The 18,963-nt window shown below is 51.1% G+C and overlaps 1 protein-coding gene across 1 annotated transcript in view; it reads right to left on the bottom strand.

Annotated features, from left to right (window-relative positions):
• Positions 1-18,963, bottom strand: part of RAB10 (RAB10, member RAS oncogene family) — a 44,315-nt gene that overhangs the window by 13,942 nt on the left and 11,410 nt on the right. The window contains exon 2 of the mRNA XM_040552215.1: positions 5,258-5,318. Within this exon, the coding sequence (XP_040408149.1) occupies positions 5,258-5,318 (61 nt within the window). The remainder of the gene's footprint in view (positions 1-5,257; positions 5,319-18,963) is intronic.

Genomic DNA, 18,963 nt, shown 5'->3' with positions numbered 1-18,963 from the left:
TTTTCCCAGACTCTGGAGTCTGAAGAGAGAGACCAGAAAGCGGCTGTATTTTCTGCAAGCAATTTTCTCAGAATATTCTTGAATAACTGGAAAGAGGGCTCCTGGGCAAAATTCTTCTGCCACAGCAAAACAGGGTACATCATGATCCGCTTATTTATCAACTTCTGTTCAGAAATACCTGGTGGGTCTGGGTTTGTTTTTTTCCCTCCACGTTCTCCTTTCTCCACCTCCTCTCTGTTATGCTGAACAGGATCTTCTCCAAGTCTCTTGCTCCTGCTGGTGAATTTCCAGCAACTTTGATTTCCACCGTCCTTGACCTTACAGAGTCCTTCCTTCTCTTCAGCGTCTGCTACCACTTTGTATTTTTGGATGACAACAGTATTTCCTTTCAGCCTTCACTTCCTTCATTCCACCAGGATGAAAGACGCAGATCTGGCCTGTGTGTGTTCTTACAGGCACATAGGTGCCACGCCTGGCCAAGCCAGAGGTCTGACAGCACCCAGTCCTCTGTAGATCAAGGAATTCTGGAGCCAGAGATCACATTTGTGCACGTAACAGTTGAAAACAAGCTGCTCCTTCGTGAATTCCCTTGTGAACACGTGCACACCTGCAGCTACCACGACACCTTGTGATGAGCTTACCTTCACTTCTGACGTTTTGCACGTGCCACCGTCCAGCCTTACGCTAGAGCTAACGCTTCTGTATTGGGAAAGGCACTAAGTTAGAGCGGTCTCAGCCTACCTTTTCCAGCATACCTACAATTTTATAATTGTGCTTTGGTCACTCCTCTCACAGCCCAAAGAATCCTAATTTTTCCCAGTTCTTAGAACAGCTGTAACACCCCTCTGTCATCCTACTTGCCTCTTTCTAAGGCATGCTGATCAAAAGCGTACCTTACGTTCGGCTGTGACGCTTTCTTCCCTGCCCACTGGAAACTACCTCACCCATTGGACCAGGAAAACCACATTTAATTTTTCAATTGCTACGTCCTGCTAATAAGTTTAGTGAATTACGGCACACCTCAGCCTTCCACTTTCCATTTCAAAGCAATTCTACCTGAGGCCTGGAGAACGTGATATTGCATTTTTAAAAGCTGAATTTTTAGCTCCGCTACTCTGTTCCTCAGAAGCGTTTTTATCTCTTCTGCAACAGTAACACCAGCTTTTCCTAGAGCAGTGCTCCCTCTTATTTTGGCACCTCTGTTTTCCCTCCCTTCTCTGTACTTTGATAATTACTGAGAATATTAACATTTTTCAAGACACTTACCAGCGTCACTCCTTCCAGGCCCCACCCAGCACCGCTCTACTCCCATCCTGCCTTAGGCCCACTGCCGGTGCCTTTCCACATGGCACTGTATCACGGACCAAGAGAGCAGTATTTCTAAACGGTAGCCTAACCAAGACGATCCTGGATTCTTCCATCACATGCCAGCACGCAGAATTTGCCATACCTCAGCTCCTCCTGTTGCACCTGCACTGCAGCAGCTCATTCCTTTGGAAGGCCAGTCCCGAGAGCCCTGTCCCCTCCCGTCCCAGTCCCGAGAGCCCTGTCCCCTCCCGTCCCAGTCCCGAGAGCCCTGTCCCCTCCCGTCCCAGTCCCGAGAGCCCTGCCCCATCCTTCTTGCTCGCAGCCCAAGCTCTCCTCCAGGCTTGCCCAGCCGAACCAAGGCTACCCAGAGGCTCCCAGCACACAGACGTATCCCCACGTGCTCCCCGGGCCCACCGTTTCCTGCCTCCCCTTGTCCCAGCCTCCCCATTTCAATGCTGTTTTGCAACAAAGACATTTTCATTTGGAGCAATGGGAATACGCTTTAATCCTAGCTCGATCCTTACTGAACAGCAACCTCCCTTTTAATAGCAGTGAGCTATCACGTTACTTATCACCTCTGGCAAGGTTTAGCTCAGCTTGACCTTGCTATTCCTGCTTTACTCCTATATATGTATTTTAGAGGTCAAGGCTTGACTGAGATACTGTCATGTCTGCTCATTTTCCATACCCGAGATGAGGAAGGCAGCTAGCCTGCCTCGTACAAGAAGGAACGGAGTTGTATTAGAAAATGCCATTTTTATCTGTGCGCTGTAAAACTAATTGCCCATTGAGACTGCACCTCTACCCCAAGGAGTACAAAAGCCAGTATTAGTCACTTGTACTCCAGTGTCAAGGATTTTGAAGACATTGCAGGGCAGTAAAACACAATGGCCCAGCTTTGCAGGCAGGCAGAGAACAGCACGAGAAAGATTTAATACACGGGTGATGAAGGATTACATGAATCAGTGAGAGACAGGTTGATACAGTAATTTTGAACTGAGGAACAGCTTATTTCTATTGTTTTCTGCATGGGAAAAGAACCCCACTTCTCACCTACGTACATAACAAATGCTACCATCAAGTACTCGATCACTCCCGCTGATGCAGGATCCTTGTTCTGTTCGCTCTCGCCAGCGATGGCTCATTAAACACAGCGCCCTCGTAAACATCGAGCAACTTTATGTATGGAAGTCCTTTGAATCTGGGAAGCAGCTGACATATCCTAAGCTCTCTAAGGTACAAAATGCTGTCACTATTGTCATTCTGCAAACAGCTCAATATCACTGTTCCGAGACAAAACTCACATTAGGTACCAGTCTGGATAAGCACCATTAGTAATAATGATGATGAAAATAGGAGTAACAAGATAAAGAGAGGCCAAACCTGCCTTTGCTACCCAAGACGTTTAAGAATAAAACGGGCGGTCAGCAAGCAAGAGAACAGCATCATGAAAGGCTGGAATCAGAGCTGGTGGCGCCTTGGAGAGCCACGGCTGGGCTTACAGCCGGCTGGGCCGACGGCACCAAACCCAGCAGCTGCAGCCACGCAGAGAGAAACAGGGCAAAGGGAAACAGGGCAACCACACAGCGGGACGGCAGTTTTCAGGGAGGGGGAAAAGTCACAAATGAAGCAGTGGTTGTTCCCCCTCTAAGTTCTGAGGACGGACACGCTGCATGAAGCGTGCCTGACGCAGAAGCGCGCCTGCAACATAACACAAACTGAAAACCTCCAGGTGCTGAGCGTCTCTTCTCCTGCCCTTAACTGAAACCGACTGCTTTCTTTTCGTGGTCAGTTCCTTATCTTCTGATGAGCTTATTCAAGCACGGAGCTGGGTCCCAGCGGAAGTTCCACCTATGGCTCAAAGACAAGTTTTGTTTTGATTCAGCTACGTTAGCTCCTGTGCCCTTACTTCAGGTACAAAAGCACGACCGTGCTCTGGGCGCAAGAAAAGCTCCAGGTACAGCCTCAAGTTCACGTGGGAAACGTTTGCATCCCTTGCAAACTACGGTAGCGGGAGCGAGGTGTAATTCTGCAAACGTTACACAACCCCTACAAGTGCGGGGCGAGTTTAAGGACAGGAAGCGGTGGTTAAATATAGATGCGCTGCACAAAGCCTCCTCGCCAAAACACGCGGCTGTTCTCGCCAAATTAGCATTGGGCAAAGCTCCTCATAAAGGCAAGGCTGGGCTGCGGTGGCTCGGGCAGAGCCTAGATGCCCTGCTGGCTTTGGTTGATGTCGTTTTGGAATCATAAGTGCATGCTACGGGAGCTTTATTTTCCGCTTTCCAAGTCTCATTTCAAATGTGAAATTTCAAACTAGCAGGAACAAGAAGCATGCCTCTGTAGGTGCAGACAGCACCCTCCCATCTTCGCAACATTGAAAGGGTGCAATTTCATAGAACTTGGCTCAACCAAAGCCCTCTTTTCCTTTCTCTAAGCCACTAAAACCCACAGTGCTCACAGCTTCATTACAGTTTGCTTCTCTCTCTGTACACACGTCCCACATCCCCAGTATTCCCTATTTTCTGTTTTTCCATTTCATAACAACCCCATCCAACGCTGAGCTTAAGGCTTCCTTTTAAGTCACTCCAATGTTTGGCTCTACCCACAGCAAAGCCGCGTAACTCGCAGCACCTAGGCTGTTGTGGGAACAAGTAAGGCGCAGTAATTGTTAGAAGCTGTGCTTTGATCTGGGTTGAAAATCTGAATGCAGTCTAATGAGCTGCTATCAGAGCGAGAGATGCCCAGCGAGTCAATCGATGAAGCTCTATTACACCTGAATGCCTCTTTAGCTAATGCTCTCAGTCCCTTCCTTTTCGCTGCTCTGCTTTCAGTTCCCAGTTGATCTATACCCATCTTCCTGCAGACATCTCCATCTCAAACGCTGCCCTTGTGGAGCTGGTTACCCTTTGTGGCTCCCTGATGGAGCGTTCCAGCGCAGAGCTGCTTCACCATCCACGTGCTTCTTTATCGACCCGCTGCGCAGTTCCTACAGCAAAATCAACTTGGGGAACTCGTTCCCTTGCGGGATACAAAGCAAAATAACCAAGTTGTCTGATTTTTTGCAGGACTGGGATATGAGAAACAGCTCAGAGAAGGTGCAGAAAGACAGATCCCAGGTGGCTGAACGATCATCCTTCCCGATGAACAGTCCTCGGGCACTGCAGCGACTGCTCAGCCAGAGGAAGAACGCGGCCAGAGAGCCGAGAGCTCTGCACCTACAGACACCCACACCATCAGGCAGGACAAGATTTTTTATTAGTGGGGGACAAAAGGAGCGAGTTCTGGACTCTCAGTGCAGCTGGAGAACACATCAGCAATACACATACTCGGCTGAAGAGGGAGTTTTAATTAAAACGCAGGCTAGGAGAAGCCATTAGCTTCCTGACCTGACTTGTCACGGGGCTATTAAAATGGGAATAAAGAAAATCACTAGTTGGACAGGCACAAGAAGCTAAAGGAAAGCAGTGCAAGTTTTGCTTCGTGTTAGACCTTCCAACAGGACAGCAGTCACATTTTCAGCCAGCTGAGAAACTCTCTGGTTTACTACGGAAAACTATAAAGTAAGCGCTGAGTGACTGCACTTTCTCGCTGATGCAGAGGAAGGCTACTAGTCAATTTAAAGTCCAAGATTTGAGGCGACTCCTAATTTAAGGCTTCCAGTTTTAAACACCTCCCACTAAATCACAGACCACGAGGATCGTGACTTGCCAACAGCCTGCCCAACAGAGCAGCCCCGCTGCAGTGTCTGTAAGTGCAACACTCAGATCTCTTCCCCATTTCTTGAACAGAGGTTAGGAGAGCTTTACTACTTCCAAAAATACTCAACACCAGCACCGTTACATTCCTGCGTGTAACCCCCAAAAAAGCAAACCCTTCTCCCAAAAACCTGCTGAAGGAGGCCGCCCAGCAGGATGCCACCGCGCAGCTTCTTGGGCCTGTTACTCACCAGATCTGCAGCTTGATCTTCTTTCCTTGTAATTCAACAGTTTTAATCTTGAAGTCTATCCCTAAAACAAACAAATAAAAAAATTGGTATTTAATTACAAAACAAAGCAATTGCCCATCAGCTCAGAACGGCTCCAGACACAAGAAGAGCTTTTCCTCCTGCTGGCCCTCCTGGTGAAGGCGGGGTGCCCGCGAGGCTGGACGCAGGCAGGCGCCCTCCAACGCCCCCAGGCCCCAAGGGTGGCCCCAAGTGGCCAAGGGACACCGCCAGGTAACGCTCCTAAGGCAATCTGGTTTGAAAACCTTTTACATTTCTTGCTTATTTCTAAGAAAAACGTCATTTCTTTGCAAGTTTTTTGAGAACCTCCTAAAGGAGAAAATCTGGGAGTCTAGGTTTTAAAATGCTAACCAAAACAGCCAGCTTGCTTCTTGCTTTTTAAAAAGCGTTTTCCCCCAAACAACTAAGCCGCAATATTTTGTGTATGCTGAAAAATGACACGAAATGTTGTGGAGATTTTTTTTTTTTTTTCCTTTTTACACTTTCATGTCTAACCCTCGTGCTACCGCCATTTCAACAAACTCCTCCAGAAAGCCTGGCTTTTTCCTGAGGTTCTCTCTCCTTTCTATTAATCTCGGTCGAGCAACCTACCTCTAAGAGCAACGCCAGCCACAGATCCCAGTGCTCGCGACCCGCTCAGCACAGCTCGGAGCGGTCAGCACGTGGCAGGGCCCCGCACGGCAGCAGGTTTGGGGGGCTGGCTGAGGAGGGGACAAAGGACCGCTGTCCTGAGAAGACTCGGGAGAGGAGAACCCATCACACTGACTAGGGGCCGCTAGCCACGATCAGTCCTGAAGCCAGCATTTGGGATTTTCATTACTAATTCTGGTGTCATGAACTGTCTACCAGAGCGAGAGGCACCGGGCAGAGGACGATCCAAATAAGAAATCAACGATCCTGAGGACAGAATAAAAACACGGGGCGGCTGTCAGCACCGCGACATGCAGCATTACAGGTGATGTAATGGTAGCTGATTATTTCCTGGTAGCTGATTATTTCTTCCGTGAGCGGGGCTGTTTCTGCGCAACAAAGAGAGGACAGACGGACGGCCAACGGGCGAGCATTTTACTTTCACAGAGTAACCAGGAACCCATGCAATATTTGAGAATATTGCCAAGAACCAAGAACCAACCTGCAATATTTGCTAGGACAAGCAAATACAGTCTTGCGTGCACCTTCTGTGAAATCTCCGTCCGGGACCGGGAAACACGCACATTGCTGGGTAAGACGCTGGTGAAAGCTCACTTTTGTACACTCCTGTACTTTCTGCACGCTTGCAATGCGTGCGAACCGACGGCTCCCCCAGAGCGACGCAGCACCAGGCAGGCTGGGCCCGGGAGCCCGGCAGCTCCTGCGCAGCAGAAGGGCACAGCTCCCCGCCTCAGGGATGTAAGGCTGCGCAGTGATTCACGGCAGGAGCTGTACGCAAGGCAGGAGCTGTTCACCAGCCCTAGGACGTCAGCCTGGAGCCCGCACGCATCACTTTCGGGTACGTGTGCCATTTTCTTCCCCGTTAGCCGGGCAGCACAGCGTTACTCACACTAAGTTACAACTGCGAAGCAGTACAGCTGCTATCTTACGTACCTGGCTTGGGAAACAAGCCCGCCGAACGACCAGAAGCACCCTTTAGCCCGAGTTTTACCATCCCCACGCGGTGCCACGCGCAGCCAAGCTGCTTTGCTGCGATGTGGCGCTCCACAGCAACGCTATCGGCAGTACCAAACCAACGCCCAGGGCATTTGCCAAAAGATCTTAAATAAAGGTATATTAGGCAGCGACACCTGCTCTCAGGTCCTGCCCAGATAAAGCAGGATGTTTGACAGCCACCTGGGGCGTGCGTTAAGATAAAGCGAGCGGCTGACCTACCCAAACAAGTCAATTCTCCTCCGCACCGAGAGGGATTTAGCTAGCTCTAACACCTGGGGATAAAACAAACCTCCGATTCCACGTTATGCTCAGCTCCCACTGCAATTACAAGGTAATACCGGCTCAGCCTTCGAAGCAGAAGAGATGCTATCAACAGAGAGGACTGCCCGCCTCCAACTGCCTGCCCGGCGGCTTTGGCAGACTGGAAGAACTGGCCGTCGGCGTGGCCGCGATGCTCGCCCCAGGCCTCCCCAGCGAAGCGCCCGGCTCCCTGGTGCTGCAGGAACAGAGGCTTCGGAGAAAGCTCCTTACAGGCACGGAGCTTCCAGGAACACTCAAGTTCAGGAAAGAGTTTAAGATGGTAACAGGCATAAAAATTGAATGGCGCATTACTATCACAGGAGGGTAATGACAGACCTACTGAATTAAAGATGAGCACGAAACGAGTTCCTCATCAACTGTTGGTAAGGTATTCACCAAATTCAACAGGGGAAGCCGGAATCCACAGAAAAACCTGGACGTACACAGCCAGCCCACTGCGCCTTCAAGACGCCGACGCCTTTCCGAACAAAAACCTGGAATTTGCTGTGTTCCGGTACAGCTCACGGGGTTCAGCAAGGGAGCCTCCTCGTGGGAAGGCTGTCCAAGCTCTCTGGCTCACTCCTGGGAACTGCAAGCACCGGCTGCGTACAGCGACACCTACACGGGCCCAGGGCTGGCCAAGAGCTGACGGGTTTAAGAAGACAGGAGCTATATCTGGATTCTTCTGGTTCCTGGCCCTGCGGTACCAGGGCCTGAGCACCACCGCCAGCAGACCTCGCAGGACGTGCACAGCCTCTGCCGTCCCACAAACGCTGCCGGCCACCGCCACGCGCCTGCCTTAGGGGACGAGGAGCAGCACAGAGGCCAGGAGGAGATCTGGAAGCTGCAGCACCAGCCCTGCGCACCAGGCCACTGCAATCCAGCTCCTAAGTCTCTGTACCAGCAGCGGTTATCGCTGCCGCTCTCGAGAAGGCACGCCTGCTTCGTTTGGGTAAGGGCACCCACCCAAGGTCCGGTGAACGCAGAGCTATTTCCTCCTCCCTTCTGAGCTTCCGCTGCTTCCGATGAAAGACGTTAACGAAGACCCAGGACTTGCAACAGCAGAACACAGGACGTTAAATTCATAATCACCGCACCCAGTTATGTATCACTTTACACCTCTCCAGGCCCCTGCCAAGGTTCTGCAGAGAACCCTCTCCTCTCGCTAAATCACAATCCAATTATTCTTGAAAAGGGAAAGGCAGAATGCCATCAGCACGAGAGGGAAGGGGAAAGTTATTTTGCAGTCCAGAGCGGCAGACGACGAGCTGGCCCTCTGCAGCCAGCGGGGGCTCTGCGGGCACTCTCTGCGAACAAAGCCACCATTGAGCCGGGGAGGCCGGGCAGCAGGAAGCGCAGCGCGCGGATGCTGCGGCACCGGGATGCTGACGGCGAACCTGCAGGGCAAGCGCCATCGACTTCCCATCGTGAGCACCCTTAGTTATGTGCTATTTTGTGTTTCATTTCGGTATTTGACTCGCAGCTACACTATAACAGCATCGTGTAATTGCAACTGGAAAAAGAAAAGCAAGCGTGTACCACTTCGTGCCCCAGTGTGTTCAAACCACCCACCTTTGTGCTCGCAGGCTCTGGCACCAAGCGTTTTTCTTACTTGAACTCCAGCCACAGTCACATTTTCCGATAAAGACCGGATGGCCTCTTCTGCTTGCATCCTTTTCCAGCCGGCAGCACCACTACAGCCCCCAGCCCGAGCCCCAGCGCCTTCCCCGGAGGCTCAGGGGTGCACCAAAACCCACCTCAGACAACCAGAGCGAGGAGAGCTCCGCCAAGCGCCTTAACAGCTGCAGGAGGACATAAACCTTACCTTCACTGCCAATGTTTCGGACATGCCAGCATAAGCAAAGCCGGGGTGACCACGCAGAAAGGCGGCTACCTGCTACGCCTCCTTGAAACGCTTTTGAATGCATGAAGGAAGGAGGAAGCGCGGCCCTGCAGCCCTAAAATGTTCGTATTTAAATAGCAAAAAAAAGCAGTAAAAGACAGCTCGAGCAGGAAAATACAGCAGCGACGAAGCCTGCAAGTTTTTAAAATTACAAAGTTAGCTCTGGGGCAGAGACCTTTGCTGAGCTTGGCCTGGCTCTTTTGCACAGAAGTTTTTGATTATGAGACCCCAGGATTCTCAAGGCAGACTTGATACAAGATGGTCTTAAGCAGAAGATGACTTCTGGAACGAACTCCAAAGCCAGACACTGCTTTATTGAGTTTATTAACCTCTACGGCGCAACACAAATAAAAAGTGGTTCCTCCAACATCCCAGCGAGTAGCCTCCCAAGTACAGCTGAGAATTATAAACTCTGAGGTCAATCTAAGCCTTGCGTACGAGCCTTAATACTTCAGAATGCTATTTTATTAAGAATACGCAGACATTGGCGTTTGTTAGCAGTTTGTTATCATACTTCAGATCGAATGTCTCGTAAGAAAGCTTCAGATGCAGATACACCTTCTCCTTCCAAAGAAAGCCCAATGCAGGCACATCGGACGAGACGCGGGAGTTCTGGTTTTAACTGAACTCCTGGGGATCTCGGTTGCTGCTTAGGTCTTTGAAAAGATTCACTCTACAAGGCAGAGTACTCTACCCACACAGGATGAACACAACCTCCCCAACCACACGCGACAGCGCCAGTACCAGCACTATTTCTCAGAGGCCTTGCCTGTATGAGTTAAGCGACCAAAATCCCTACCCCTCCTTCACAGCTTTGCCACAGAACAGTGTCAGTGCCCCGACACCGGGACCTGGGACTGTGCTGCAACAATCCTTCACATTTGGTGCTAAAACAGGTGTTCTGGGCGCAAGATCCAGATAAAAAAACTAGTTCAGAGAACAACAGCACACGCCACGCCAAGGATCGCTGTGTGCCCAGGTACACACGCACCACCCGACTCCAGCCCGGCAGAGACCCGTGGAAGCGCACGCACCAATCTCTCGCGAAGAACCTTATATCCAAAGACTTATTTCAGAATAATGTTTTTTATATGCTTCTTAGTAAAACTTCAGCTGAACTCTGCTTCGATACTGCAGTGCAAAGCAAAAAAACAAGCACCCACCGTGCAGTGCCCCTGGTAAGATCTGCATCTTTTTAACCGAGTACGAGGAATCCTCGGCAGGTCTGCACGCTGATCATGACTCAGACTGTTCTGGAAGAGAAACTCAAGGTGTTCACAGTCTCATCCCTTGGCAAAAGCTCGAGCGAAAGCAAAGTTTTATCATCGAGAGCAAAATTCAGCTGACGAGGTAAGCAACAGGCAGCTCTAGGCCAGCTGGGACAAGCCTCACAGCCTCACGGCAACTCTTCCTGGAGCGGAGATCTGCCACCTCTGGCAGAAAGCACGGCTTTCAGCTACGGAGGAGAGAAAGCTCTCGTAACCAGTCTCTAAGCAGAGCTGGAACCCACGTCCTCCTCCCCAGCTGCTCACAGCTTGCGTGGACTTCTCTATCTACCAGGTCAACCTCTTCAGCTCTTAATTCTTCGCGAAGTTTTCTTTCCCAGGAGATAATTGTAATGGAACAATAAAAGGATTCGCTAGACAAAGTCTCGAGCTCCTGCTCACTCCAAGTCCGAATGAGATCACCGGAGACAATGCAGAAACCTGAACGTCAGGATGACTTTCAGGATGACTCGGTTTCTTTTGGGCGATATTGAGAAACTGCAGGCCCACGTAAAGAACTTGTACTTTAGGTCACATCGAGTTTGTCTAGCGAGACATTTATTCCGCAGGAATCGAGATCTCTTGCATCTGAGCTGCTTCTCTTTGCCCCGATCACACCGAACACGTTCGGCTACGTGGGGAAGGGGCAGCGCGGCCACAACAGAAAACCAGTGGCCGAGCCAAAGCCATGGGGAGGGAATCGGCACCTCCGAGCCCGACAACCTGCACACGCACGGCGCTGAGTCCAGACCGAGCAGCAACACCGATTCTGCTCGTAGCTTTGTAGGAAGGCGTACAAAGAGCTGTCCTCTTGGTCTTACGGCGCTGCAGCTGCCCTCCTGCCCAGCTTTCAAAGGGATTTAACCTCAGGAGCCAAGCGCGTGAGGCTCGCTGCCTCTCCAAGGGGAAGCTCACTTCAAAGACACACTTGCTGGTTTTCTGTTGTGCACGTGCGTACCTACAGACAGCACGGGCAGCTCCCAGGTACGCACGCATACACGGGAGGCCGCATCTCTTCCACACTCACACATGGCAATGAATTCTTTGAAGCAGCAGAAACCCTAGCACTGTTTAACACAAACCCACCAGCAACGCGAACAGCTCCCACCTTGTTTTGGAAAGGTGAAAACTAAGATCGCTGAAGGCACAGGTTGCAAAAATCACAATCCGCAGAGAGCCCTTAGTGTCACGGCCCCACCGAGCTCCGCTGTCACTCTCGAGGAGCGCTGCAGGTCCTCATGGATCACCTGCCGCAGGACACAAACGGGTCAGGCAGCCCTCGCGGGCTGGAGGCCTCGGGACAGGACGTGATGCAGCTCGTTTCAGAAGGAGAAAGAGGAACGAGGCACCTCTGGCCTCACTGTGGTGCTGGCCCAGGCTGTGCTCCCTGCCCGCAGATGGGGGAGCCGGGGAAGGATCAAAGGAAGGAGCTGCACGGCAGAAGAAAAGCTCCACGCAGGCAAAAGTTGTGGTTAGTACAGTCACAAGCACGTTCCCAGTTCCTCCCCTTGAAAAGACTGGTGCAAGCTTCATCTCAAATCAACTTTCACATCTCCGTTTCAATAAAAACAGCTACACCACCTGCAGACTAACGCACGGAGGAAGCCACGCTCTCCGGCAAAGTTTCTCTTGACCTCCCACTAAAACCTGCAAGCGCGCCAAGCGCTGCGGGCACCTCCGAAAAGACAAAGCAAAAATGAGGCACCTGTATAAAAGAAAGGTAGTAATACATTCAGTAATTGGTAGGTATTTCATGGCACCGTTCAGAACTTTTTTCAAAAGCTAACGAGGTGCTTCTGAACTTGCCTGCTCTGGTTAGGGGATGGAGCAGGTTGGGAGGAAAACAGGGAAAAGGAGAAGGAAACCACACCAGGTAGCAGCCACCAGTCAGTGGCTGTGTGTCACGGGTTTGCCTGGGATAAAGTTAATTTTCTTCGCAGGGGCTCATACGAAGCTGTGCTTTGGGTTTTTGATGCAAATAGTGGCGATAACGCACGGATGGATTGGTTGCTGCAGCTTGCAGGGAGCCAAGCGAGGAGCCCGGGGTGCACAAGGAGCCGGGAGGGGACAGAACCAGGACAGCTGACCCCCAGGGACCAAAGGGATGTCCCATCCCAGAGGGCGTCCTGCTCAGCAATAGAAGCTGGGGGAAAGGAGGAGGAAGGACGGGATGTAGGGATGACGGCGTTTTCCCAAGCAGCCGCTACGCGTGCCGAGCCCTGCCTTCACTCCTGCCTGCCGACGGGGAGCAGGGAACGAGCTCCTTGGTTTGCTCTTCTCGCACGCGGCTGTTGTTGGCCTGGTGAGCTGTCCTCACCTCAGCCCACGAGTTCCTGCCCTTTTACCTTCCCCGTTCTGTCCCCCAGCCCACCTCAGGGGGGAGCGAGGGGCTGGGTGGTGCTGAGCTGCCTGCCGGGTTAAACCACAACGCTGCGCTCTTGTCCTGCTCACAAGATAATTTTAGTTTCTCTGAAAAAAAGCAGAATTTTAAGCCTTAATACAGCACGCAGCTTACTGTGCAATCAGAGCAACACAGCCAGAGGTGGATGGAGACCAGGGCAGGCCAACACAGATCTCTTACCAGCCCAATACCTGGGGTCCAGCAGCCTGATTTCTGCTGTTAGCCTACGATAACTCCAAACGACCTGCTGCAAATCAAACTAAGCTATAAATAACTCGGCGTACCCACTGCACACACGCTGTTAGGACAGAAGCACTCGATAACTGAACTTTAACCATTGCCAGCCCCGCATCGTGTGCCAGCACCACGAGTGCCCGTCCCGAGCTAACCCTCGGGAGCGGTCAGCAGGGCTCGCAGGGCCCAGGGGACCGAGCTCACGCTGCAGCCTGCAGCCGCCTCTGCTCCGGGCCGAGCAGCCCCAGCTCTCGCAGCCCCTCCTCACAGCACGGGGGCTCCGGGCCCGGCAGCACCCTGGGGGCCCCGGCCTGGGCTCTCCCCACCCCAGGTGCCCCCTGGGAAGCCGCCGCCCCCTGGGGACCACCCCGCAGGCAGCGCCCAGAGCTGTGACACCGCTCTGAGCCGGGATCCAGCCGCTTTCCCATCCCTTTAGCACGGGACTGCAACGTCCCAGCTGGGTTACACGGATGCTCTTCCTGCCCACGCCAAAAGCCTCGGTAAGGTCAATGCCCGTTGCTGTCCGCTCACCCAGGGACCTAGCTGTTTCAGCAGAGATGACAATTCGGATGGTGAAGCACGATTGCCCTGGTAAATCCACGCTACGACTCCCAGTCACCTTGGCCTTCACAAGCTCGGAAATGGCTTCCACGAGGACCCACCTCCTGTTGTTCAGGAAGACTCCTTGTACCCCTCGGCTGTCTTTGCCATCCTTTCCTAAATCTTTGTTTCCAAGATTTTTGACGTTCAGTGACCAGGAGCGTGACACAGGACTAAAGATATAAGCAGACCATTTCATAGAATCACAGAATCCTGGAAAGGTTTGGGCTTCAGGGTCGCTTCCAACCCAGCTAATGCCAACCCCCTGCCCCCAGCCCCATCCAGCCTGGCCTTGGGGCACCCCCAGCTCCTCGGGGCGGTTTCTGTGGCAGCAACACCAAATCAGTGAATTCATCGGTTTCATCTGCCCCGCACTAAGGCTTTGCAGCGCAGAGTGTGCGAACTAGAAGAGCAGCAAGGACTCACTCGTCCTGCTCTGCGAGGTTTCAAGTCATGACAACTTAGCACTCGCTTAGTCACATCTGAACAAAGAAAGACCTATCTCGTATGAAATCTCCGGAAACGTACCCTTGGTTAATTCCAGGAGTCTTAGAAAGCTCCACGCCGACTGGGCACGGGAAGACAGCCACGGCGGCAGCGTTCTGTTTGAGAGCTGAGTTCTCATCAAGCTGGGCACGTGAGAACGGTAACGAGAAACCATCTTAATGGTTTAAACCACGATTCAATCAGTGTAATTCCACCAGCCACAAACGATGAGATTAGTTTTAGACTTCTTTGCTCCTCTTTCCCCATGCATCCAGTCACTGCTGTCAGTCTTCCCGTCCTCGGATCTGTAACTCGGAGGCTTCTCCTTTCAGGAAGGACCTTCCCTCGTGCTCCGTGAGCCGCCCATTCATCAAGCACGGCGCTATTTGCGTAACCAACAAATGCCTTGCCTTGGTTCCCTCCTTTCAGGGAGCGCTCACTCCTTTGTCATGGAGCGACCAGCCTCAATCCACACCACCTCGACAGCAAATTATACGGAGCAAGTTTGTCTTAGTGATGTTTGAAATAAGCACGAACTATGGAGGAGACCAGCTGTACCTCCAACCGCTAAGGACCCACGGGAGAATCTCGGGTTTGTCTCCGTACATGAAGTACCCCCAAAACTGCTATTGCTGCAGAGCAGCTATCAAGAAAAGTCGTTACGACCAGACATCTTGCTCGCTGCGCATCTTAAACCGCTCACTCACTCATAGCTTCTCCTTCGAGGAATGCAGTAGATTCTCAAAATCCAAAGAATCAACCTACCTTTAATGTTTAGAACCAGATCTGCTGAACTAGAGATCCTGAAAAAAAAGCCCAAAACATAAGAGCTTGCTTCCTTTCTCAGTGGACTGATGAAGTCCAACAGGACCTGAAACTCAGGCAGGAGTTGAGCGGAACGGGAGGTTTCTGTAAGTCTCCCTTGAAGCAGATTTTCAGTCCCTCCAAATCATTCCCACAGCTCTTTCCTGAACCCTCATTTTTTCAGGACGATTTTGTACTATCTTTATAAAACTCTTTACAGCCTCATTTTCACTATTACTGCATCAATACATTACCAACCCTGGAACGTATCCATAAGGGAGACTGCAGGCCAGCAGCAGTAGTACTGCTGCCAGATCATCCCCTCCCAATTATTAATTCTTCACGAAGCAGATGACAATCCTGTGAGGCAGCAACTCTAGTGTGACCTACATTCTTCCAGCCCAGATGCCTGCGTTCGTTGTGCTTCCAGATGCTGTCTCACATTACAAACAAGTAACCGAAACGAGACCGGCGTTGCAGGGATGCTGGATTTATGCAAATCATCTTGACCTACCGATAAGGGGGACCCAGCTGAATATTCATTTGGGTGACAGATCCGCCCAAATGGCTTTTTATCATCCCCCCAAAACCACAGAAGGCCATTGTTATCCAGCCTGACCTCTTATCTGAGAAAGGCCGCATTCTTTGAATTCATTCACGTCTTCGTAGTTTTCAGGAGGAGGGGATCTTCGCTCTGCTGCGGCTTCACCAGAGCTTTCCAAGCTGGCTGCCCCACGGTACGGCCACAGCCCAGAGAGAAGCAGCAAAGTTCAGGTTTACAAGATCCGGAATGACATTTTCCTAACCTGAAATTCTTTTTGAAGTGCTCCCGCTTCCCTTCAAAGCGGCAGACAAGCTGTAAGCATGCAAGCTTCCTTCGTGCATCAGTCAGTTCAAGGCTGAATATTAAATCTAGGTCAAGACGACAGCCTTCCAGCGCGCCAGAAACTCTCTTCCCTCCTAGCCTCACTTGAAACCTCCTCAAAGATCAGAGATTTGTACGAAAACCACGGGTTAACATCCACATCTTAACTCTGGAGTAAACCACCACCAAAGTCAGTATCACTACCAGAAACTCTTTAAGAGCACTTGAGGGCAACATTCAAGTGAGAAACATCAAGTCGTCAAGGACAGAGGCAGAGGTGCTGTGAATTGTTTATTCCATATACCAGTCTTTTTTTAAATACAGATTGTATTTAAAAAATTGGCAATTGTCCACACGTTTAGGGCTCAGAAGGCTCTAAGGAAGCAAACGGCGTTAAGAAATCTGGGATTCCACGAGGCTGCTTCTCCTGAAGCGGCGCTGTTCAGATGTTTAACGGACCGGTTACAACGAGAGGTGCTGTTCACCCCCGTACCTGGCATTAAAGCAGCCAACCCAAGCAAGCAGCGGGTCAGGCAGGCAGCGTCACCGTTCGGCTCACAGCTGTAGCTGAGGTCCCACCCCGTGCATCCGCTTGGGAGATGTTCTAAAACATCACTGCCACGCTCAACAGCGAAAGGGACAGTGACTTCTAGGAACCGCGCACATCTCAGCTCCCTTACTGTATTTATCCGCTGCATACACCTAAATACTGACCCGCAACCCAAAAGCTAATAACGAAGTTTACTTGCAAAGATCACTACACAATACGCCGTTCCTGTAAAATTAGGATAACGACATCTCCAAGGGAGGAACTAAGACATATGAGCCTAAAAACACCAATCAGAGGTGCCTCGCTGCCGGTCTGTAGGGAGAGGTACTTAACGAAGCAAGGCTGCATCTACAGGAGCTCCAAACAAGCCCGTTCCCGGCGCTGAGAGGTGTGATGGCCCCCACGTCCAAAGGGTGGGGGAAGCAGCACGTGCATTCATGCCTCAGCACTTCAAGCCACAATTTGGGCGATTAACAAACGCACCACCGGCGGTTTAAGGTGACAGAGACAGCTGAGGAGGTATGGAAGCAGCACCCGCCTTTCCATCCCCGGCAAAGCAACCTGGGGGGAGCGCTCGGCTGCTGCAGCCGTACCCACCAGCACCGGCCCCGCAGCGCCTCCGGAGCACGAAGCGCCGAGCGGCACGGCACGGCCACGTCTAACAGCCAGCCGGGGGACGGCAAGCAAAGTTCACGGGGCCACAACTGCAACCAGCTGAGTGTTGGTGGCACAGTTCTGATCTCTTGGTTCTCATCTGAGAGCCCGGGCAAGGTTCAGGAGAGAAGGAGGTAACCGGGGCAAGGAGCGTTTCCCAAAATGGATGCAGGCCCCGGGCCTCAATCCCAGAATCATCTAGGTTGGAAGAGACCTCCACGATCACCCAGTGCAAGCTCTGACCTAACACTAACAAGTCCTCCTCTACACCACATCACTGAGCTCTACACCTAAGCATCTTTTAAAGACCTCCAGGGATGGTGAACCAAGTCCTCCCCTAAACCATGTCACTAAGCGGCAGCTGCTGCCAGCACTTGAAATCTGGCCCATTTAACTTGTAAGCATGACTCCAGTTTATAACGTGTAAGCATGACTCCGGTTTATAACGTGTAAGCATGACTCCAGTTTATAACGTGTAAGCATGACTCCGGTTTACAACGTGTAAGCATCACCCCGGTTTATAACGTGTAAGCATGACTCCAGTTTATAACGTTTAAGCATGACTCCGGTTTATAACGTGTAAGCATGACTCCGGTTTATAACGTGTAAGCATCACTCCGGTTTATAACGTGTAAGCATGACTCCGGTTTATAACATGTAAGCATGACTCCGGTTTATAACATGTAAGCATCACCCCGGTTTATAACGTGTAAGCATGACTCCGGTTTATAACGTGTAAGCATCACTCCGGTTTATAACGTGTAAGCATGACTCCGGTTTATAACATGTAAGCATGACTCCAGTTTATAACGTGTAAGCATCACTCCGGTTTATAACGTGTAAGCATGACTCCAGTTTATAACATGTAAGCATCACCCCGGTTTATAACATGTAAGCATGACTCCAGTTTATAACGTGTAAGCATGACTCCGGTTTATAACGTGTAAGCATGACTCCGGTTTATAACATGTAAGCATCACCCCGGTTTATAACGTGTAAGCATCACCCCGGTTTATAACGTGTAAGCATGACTCCGGTTTATAACATGTAAGCATCACCCCGGTTTATAACGTGTAAGCATGACTCCGGTTTATAACATGTAAGCATCACCCCGGTTTATAACGTGTAAGCATCACCCCGGTTTATAACGTGTAAGCATGACTCCGGTTTATAACGTGTAAGCATGACTCCGGTTTATAACATGTAAGCATGACTCCAGTTTATAACGTGTAAGCATGACTCCGGTTTATAACGTGTAAGCATGACTCCGGTTTATAACATGTAAGCATCACCCCGGTTTATAACGTGTAAGCATCACCCCGGTTTATAACGTGTAAGCATCACTCCGGTTTACCTGTTCAAAGCACGACAGCCATGAATTTCGGGTGCAGCAAGTCTCCCTTATGCTCACACCCAGCACACTGATGTTGAGATCCCAGAAAATGGTTCGGTCTCACCTTGGTGCCAGTAACCTGCCACAGAAGATGGGGACAGAAGCCATTTTCAAGGCAGGACCGGTTATGAAGCCTTCTCAGCCTCTCCTCCCTCACTCATTAATAAGCATTAATCCGATTTTTGTCTAACGGAGTCCAAGCGTACGCAGCCTCTAACGCTCGGTGATGGTCCTTGGCGGGGCACGCGGTGCAGAAGGATGGGAGGGGGGCACAGAAAGCAGGCAGCTCAGCCCGCCAGGGTCCCACAGGCCAGCATTCACTTCAGCATTTTCCTCCTGGGGACGGAGTTCCAAGAAGTCACGTGGAAGTACAGTTCCAATGCCCATGGAAAAAAAATCTCTGCTCAGAAAGAAAACTGAAGCTTCCTGTTGACACCACCTACGCTGCCGCTTAGGTCTGTGAAACCCCGAACAGTTTCAGTTTCGGCACAAGCCGTTACTTCTTCCAGAAGAAAGAAACTTTCTCATTTTGTTATTCCAGAGGCTA

Source organism: Cygnus olor, chromosome 3 (assembly GCF_009769625.2).
Source record: "Cygnus olor isolate bCygOlo1 chromosome 3, bCygOlo1.pri.v2, whole genome shotgun sequence".
NCBI classification, from domain to species: domain Eukaryota; kingdom Metazoa; phylum Chordata; class Aves; order Anseriformes; family Anatidae; genus Cygnus; species Cygnus olor.
This window is presented reverse-complemented; position numbering and strand designations above follow the sequence as displayed.